Genomic DNA, 6735 nt, shown 5'->3' with positions numbered 1-6735 from the left:
TTGTCTCATCCTTTTTTATCCTATAAAATTCCTCATCCTAGAAAATAAAATTATCCATCCTATAAAATTCCCCATCCCATAAAATTCCCCTTTCGTGCCGTTTCTTTCAGTTCTCGTTTGGACCATTAAAAATAAAAATAAAAAATTAAAAATAAAAATTAAAAATAAAAATAAAAATAAAAATAAAAATAAAAATAAAAATAAAAAATAAAAATAAAAATTAAAATTAAAATTAAAATTAAAATTAAAATTAAAATTAAAATTAAAATTAAAAATTAAAATCGATCCACTTGGGATCATTTGGATCCTAAAATCCCCAAATCGCAAATCCCAAAATCACAAATCCTCCTCATCCTCATCCCCATCCTCATCCCGACCCTTCCCAAATCCCAGATCCCAAATCCCCCATTCCCAAATTCCCAAATCCCCAAATCCCCAATCCTAAATCCCAGATCTCAATTCCCAAATCCCCAAATTCCCAAATCTCCATTCCTAAATCCCAGATCCCAAATCTCCATTCCTAAATCTCCATTCCCAAATTCCCAAATCCCCATTCCCAAATTCCCAGTCCTAAATCCCAAATCCCCAATCCCAAATCTCCATTCCCAAATTCCCAAAATCCCAAATCCCCATTCCCAGATCCCAAATCCCCATTCCCAAATTCCCAAATCCCCAAATCCCCAATCCTAAATCCCAGATCTCAATTCCCAAATTCCCAAATCTCTATTCCTAAATCCCAGATCCCAAATCTCCATTCCTAAATCTCCATTCCCAAATTCCCAGATCCCAAATTCCCAAATCCCCAATCCTAAATCCCAGATCTCAATTCCCAAATCCCAAATTCCCAAATTCCCAAATCCCAGATCCCAAATCCCCATTCCTAAATCCCCATTCCTAAATCTCAATTCCCAAATTCCCAAATCCCCAATCCCAAATCTCCGTTCCCAAATCCCCAAATTCTTATTCCCAAATTCCCATTCCTAAATCCCAGATCCCAAATCCCCCATTCCCAAATCCCCATTCCTAAATCTCCATTCCCAAATCCCAAATTCCCAAATCCCAGATCCCAAATCCCAGATCCCAAATCCCAAATTCCCAAATCCCAAATTCCCAAATTCCCAAATTCCCAAATTCCCAATCCTAAATCCCAGATCTCAATTCCCAAATCCCCAAATTCCAAATCCCAAATTCCCAATTCCCCATTCCCAAATTCCCATTCCCAAATCCCAAATCCCAAATCCCCAAATTCCCAAATCCCCATTCCTAAATCCCAGATCCCAAATCTCAATTCCCCATTCCCAAATTCCCAAATTCCCATCCCTAAATCCCAGATCCCAAATTCCCCATTCCCAAATTCCCAAATTCCCAAATCCCCATTCCTAAATCCCCAATCCCAAATCCCAGATCCCAAATTCCCAAATCTCAATTCCCAAATTCCCAAATCCCAGATCCCAAATCCCCAAATCCCCATTCCCAAATCCCCAAATTCTCATTCCCAAATCCCCAAATTCTCATTCCCAAATTCCCATTCCTAAATCCCAGATCCCAAATATCCATTCCCAAATTCCCAAATTCCCAAATCCCCAATCCCAAATTCCCAAATCCCCATTCCCAAATCCCCATTCCTAAATCCCCATTCCTAAATCTCCATTCCCAAATTCCCAAATCCCCATTCCCAAATTCCCCAAATCCCAAATCCCAAATCCCCAAATCCCAAATCCCAAATCCCAAATCCCAAATCCCAAATCCCAAATTCCCAAATCCCAAAATCCCAAAATCCCAAAATCCCAAAATCCCCAAAACCCCAAAATTTTGGGATTTCTGGAGCCATTTCTGATCATTCCCAAGAACCTGAATCCATCAAATCCCGGGAATTTTAAATTTCCCGTCCCTATGGAAAAACAAACGAACCAATTAAAAAAAACCCCAAATTATGCAAATGAGCTGCCCCTTAATGAACTTTGGGGCTGACAACAGGAAATTTCCCCCAAAAAAATTCGGGATGAAGGGAATTATTCTGAAATTATTCCCCAAAAAATTAAAAAATAAAAATAAAAATAAAAATAAAAATAAAAATAAAAATAAAAATTAAAAAAAATAAAAAATCAACGGCGTTCGTTCAAACCCGGCAATGATTTGATATCAAAATTATTTGATATCGAAATTATTTGATATCGGAATTATTTGATATCGAAATTATTTGATATCGAAATTATTTGATATCGGAATTATTTGATATCGGAATTATTTGATATCGGAATTATTTGATATCGGAATTATGGGAGAGAAAAAGATTTTCCTATAAAAAATCCCTAAAAAAATCGAATTATTGGGAAAAAATGGATGCTAAAAGAGCAAGGAAAAGAGGGAAATATTTTCTTTATTTTTAATTTTTTTTTTTTTACTGGGAATTGTGAAATTGGTTTGAAATTGAGGTCGGACCAACAACAAAAAAAAAAAAACCAAAAAATACAAAAAAAAAAAAAACCGAGATAAAAATCGCGAGCGAGGAGCAGAGAGGGAAAAAAATTAAATTTTTTTTTTATTTATTTATTTTTTTTTCCATAAATTCCTGCTGTTGTGCGCTGGTTTCGTTCTTTATTTTTTATTTTTTAATTCTTTTTAATTTTTAATTTTTAATTTTTAATTTTTTTTTTTTTTTTTTGGATGGAGTCAGGGCTGGAAGGAGTTAATCAACGCGAGCGCTGCCGGGTTTTTATTTTATTTTTTGGGGTTTTTTTTTTGTTTTTTTGGGGGTTTTTTTGGGGTTTTTTTGGTTTTTTTGGGGGGTTTTTTTTGTTTTTTTGGGGTTTTTTTGGGGTTTTTTTTGTCTTTTTGGGGGTTTTTTTGGGTTTTTTTTTTGTTTTTTTTGGGGGTTTTTTTGGGGTTTTTTTTTGTTTTTTTGGGGTTTTTTGGGGTTTTTTTTTTGTTTTTTTGGGGTTTTTTTTTGTTTTTTTGGGGTTTTTTGGGGGTTTTTTTTTGTTTTTTTGAGTTTTTTTTTTTAATTTTTTTTTCCCCCCCCTCTGTAAAAATTGGCAGAGGCTCCGATTTTTTCCATCACGCGAACATTTGGGAATTTGTGAGCGGAATGAAACCGATCCAATCTCCTGCCTGCGACATGAATTTTCATTAATTACAACCTTGTCAGCAAAAGCATTATCAAAGCTGAATATGAAAATGCTAATGAGCGCTCATTTGCATATTTTGCTTTGTTGGAATGTCATTAATTATTACATTTTATGATGATGAATGCAGCTGTCGAAGCTCTCCGATGCATAATTAGCCAGCAGAATGCCACGAGCCCATCAGCAGATTTTTTTTTTGGAGAGGGGAAAAAATAAATAAAAATAAAATAAAATAAAATAATAAAAAAATAAAATAAGATAAAATAAAATAAGATAAAATAAAATAAAATAAAATAAGATAAAATAAAATAAAATAAAATAAAATAAGATAAAATAAAATAAAATAAAAGAAGATAAAATAAAATAAAATAAAATAAAGTAAGATAAAAATAAAATAAAATAAAATAAAATAAAATAAAATAAAATAAAATAAAATAAAATAAGATAAGATAAAATAAAATAATAAAAAAATAAAATAAAATAAAATAAAATAAGATAAAATAAGATAAAATAAAAATATAACAAAATAAAATAAATAAAATAAAAATAAAATAAAATAAAATAAAATAAAATAAAATAAAATAAAATAAAATAAAATAAAATAAAATAAAATAAAAAATATATAAAAAATTAAATTAAAAATAAAATTAAAAAAACATAAGGAAAAAGGGGAAAAAAAAAATCCGACAAATCCCCCCCCAAAAAAAACTTTTTTTGTTCCCATCCCACCCTGGCACCACGGAACCGAATTTTTATTCGTTTCTTTCTCCAATTATTTAAGATTTATTTTTAATTTTTTGGACGGAGCGGCTCTTAATAATTAAAAAAAAAAAAACCCCAAACCCGTCACCCACCCCCAAAAAAAAAAAAAAATTCGTTATTCCAGCTTAATTAATGCCACGCTTAATTATAACACGATGATGTCAGCGGTTTTAATTAAGTATTGGCTCGGCTACAGGAGAGCTCCTGGCTGCTCCGAGAGGCGCGCTGGGGGTGGGGCTGCTCCGGGATGGGGGGGTTTGGGATGAGGGGATTTGGGATTTTTGGGGGATTTTGGGATTTTGGGATTTGGGGTGGGGGGTTTGGGATGGAGGATTTGGGATTTTGGGATTTTGGGATTGGAGGGTTTGGGTTTGGGATGGGGGGTTTGGGATGGGGGGTTTGGGATGGAGGATTTGGGATGGAGGATTTGGGATTTTGGGATTTTGGGATTTTGGGATGGAGGGTTTGGGTTTGGGATGGAGGATTTGGGATGGGGATGGGGGGTTTGGGATGGAGGATTTGGGATGGAGGATTTGGGATGGAGGGTTTGGGATGCAGGATTTGGGATCGGGGATTTTGGATCCGGGATTTGGGAAGGGGATGGGGGATTTGGGATGGGGGATTTGGGATGGAGGGTTTGGGTTTGGGATGGGGGGTTTGGGATGGGGATTTGGGATGGGGATGGAGGATTTGGGATGGAGGGTTTGGGATGCAGGATTTGGGTTTGGGATGCAGGGTTTGGGATTGGGATGGGGGATTTGGGATCCTGGATTTGGGATGGGGATGGGGGGTTTGGGATGGAGGGTTTGGGATGCAGGATTTGGGTTTGGGATGGGGGGTTTGGGATGGGGGATTTGGGATTGGGATCCGGGATTTGGGATGGGGAATTTGGGATTGGGATGCGGGATTTGGGATGCAGGATGCAGGATTTGGGATTTGGGATGCAGGATCTGAGATGCAGGATTTGGGATGCGGGATGCAGGATTTGGGATTTGGGCTGCAGGATTTGGGATTTAGGATGCAGGATTTGGGATGCAGGATGCGGGATTTGGGATTTGGGAAGTGGATGCAGGGTGCAGGATGAGGAATTTGGGATTTGGGATGCAGGATTTGGGATGTGCGATGTGGGATGCAGGATTTGGGATGCAGGATTTGGGATGGGGGATCCGGGATTTGGGATTTGGGATTTGGGATGCAGGATGCAGGATGCGGGATGCACGATTTGGGATGCGGGATTTGGGATTTGGGATGCAGGATCTGAGATGCAGGATTTGGGATGCGGGATGCAGGATTTGAGCTTTGGGATTTGCGATGCAGAACTGGGGCTGTGGGATCTGAGATGCAGAATTCGGGCTGCAGGATTTGGGATTTGGGATGCAGGATGTGGGATGCGGGATTCGGGCTGCGGGATCTGAGATGCAGAATTCGGGCTGCAGGATTTGGGATTTGGGATGCAGAATTGGGGCTGCGGGATCTGAGATGCAGAATTTGGGATTTGGGATGCAGGATTTGGGATTTGGGATGCAGAATTTGGGATTTGCGCACGCGGGTGCGGTACCAGCTCTCTGCCCGTACCGGTACCGGTACCGGTAGCGGTGCCCGTGGCCGTGTCCGCGGCCGCGGCCGCACACGCGGGAGGAGGCGCAGCAGATGGGCCCATTCCACATCACCAAGCGCATCAATCACAGCTGAAGGGCCCCAGGTGCGGCGCAGCCGCGCAGCGACGCCCCCATTTCACAGTCTGGCACACACGGGGCCGAGAGAGCGCGGAACGGGGAACGCGGAAAAGAAAAGAAAATAAATACCGAGCGGAGAACGCGGAAAAGAAAATAAAATAAATGCAGAGCGGAACGGAGAACGCGGAAAATACAGCGCGGAACACGCACAGAACACACAGAATTTCCCTTCCAACTTTTTCCTTTTCCTCCTTTTTTCCTTTTCCTCCTTTTTCCTTTTCCTCCTTTTTCCTTTTCCTTTTCCTTTTCCTTTTCCTTTCCTTTCCTTTCCTTTCCTTTCCTTTCCTTTCCTTTCCTTTCCTTTCCTTTCCTTTCCTTTCCTTTCCTTTCCTTTCCTTTCCTTTCCTTTCCTTTCCTTTCCTTTCCTTTCCTTTCCTTTCCTTTCCTTTTTCTTTTTCCTTCCCATCCCTTCCTTTCCCATTTCCCTTCTCCCTTTTCTCTCCTTTCCCCTTTTCTCTTTTCCCTTCCCTGGGATTTTCCAAATTATTTTCCCCTTCCCAAAAATCCACCCAGCTCCTAAAAAAAAAAAACAAAAAAACCAAAACCAGATAACAACCTCAGCAATCTCATCCCAGCCACATCATCCAGAGAGGGAAAAAAAAACCAAAAAAAAAAAAAAAAAAGAGGAGAAAACCTTTGGGAAACTTCCAAAAGATCCAATTCCCTATGGAAGAATCCAGGCATAGTTCCCCCCCCTCACCAAAAAAAAAAAAAATCCTCCCCAAAATTGAAAGAATTCCGCGTTTTTTCCCCTCCCCTCTGAATTTTCTATTCCCGGTGCTTTGGAAGCTGCGTGAGCTGCGACAGATGCTGCATGAATAATAGAAAGAAAAATCGGAATTTCGGCGAAGGTTCAAGGAAAGCACAAAAGCACCGAGATGACAATTCCGGGTTTAGGATGAATCACCTGATTTTTTTTTTTTTTTTTTTTTTCCAGGAATTCTTTTGTCTCGTTCACCTGGTCAAAGGTGTTGCTCAGATTTGATTTCCTACAAATTTTTATGGATAATTTAATTTTTTTTAATTTTTTTTTTTTTGGTACAAAAAGCAGATGTGAGCGGCGGGGTTCTTTTCAAAGGAAATTTTCCCAAAGCTCAAACGATTCCAGCTCC

The 6735-nt window shown here is 38.7% G+C and overlaps 1 protein-coding gene across 2 annotated transcripts in view; it reads right to left on the bottom strand.

The window, feature by feature from the left end:
• Positions 1-3815: 3815 nt before the first annotated feature.
• Positions 3816-6735, bottom strand: part of LOC148220007 (uncharacterized) — an 8649-nt gene continuing 5729 nt past the window's right edge. For both annotated transcript variants that reach the window (XM_088155520.1, XM_088155521.1), the window contains one exon: positions 3816-6735. This exon is cut by the window's right edge and continues 1120 nt beyond it. In XM_088155520.1, the coding sequence (XP_088011646.1) occupies positions 4078-5547 (1470 nt within the window). In that variant the 5' untranslated portion in view covers positions 5548-6735 and the 3' untranslated portion in view covers positions 3816-4077.

The sequence above is a fragment of the Sturnus vulgaris genome, chromosome W (assembly GCF_052056855.1).
Source record: "Sturnus vulgaris isolate bStuVul1 chromosome W, bStuVul1.hap1, whole genome shotgun sequence".
Lineage (NCBI taxonomy): Eukaryota > Metazoa > Chordata > Aves > Passeriformes > Sturnidae > Sturnus > Sturnus vulgaris.
The sequence above is the reverse complement of the archived record's forward strand: the minus strand, read 5'-3'. Positions and strand labels throughout refer to the sequence as shown.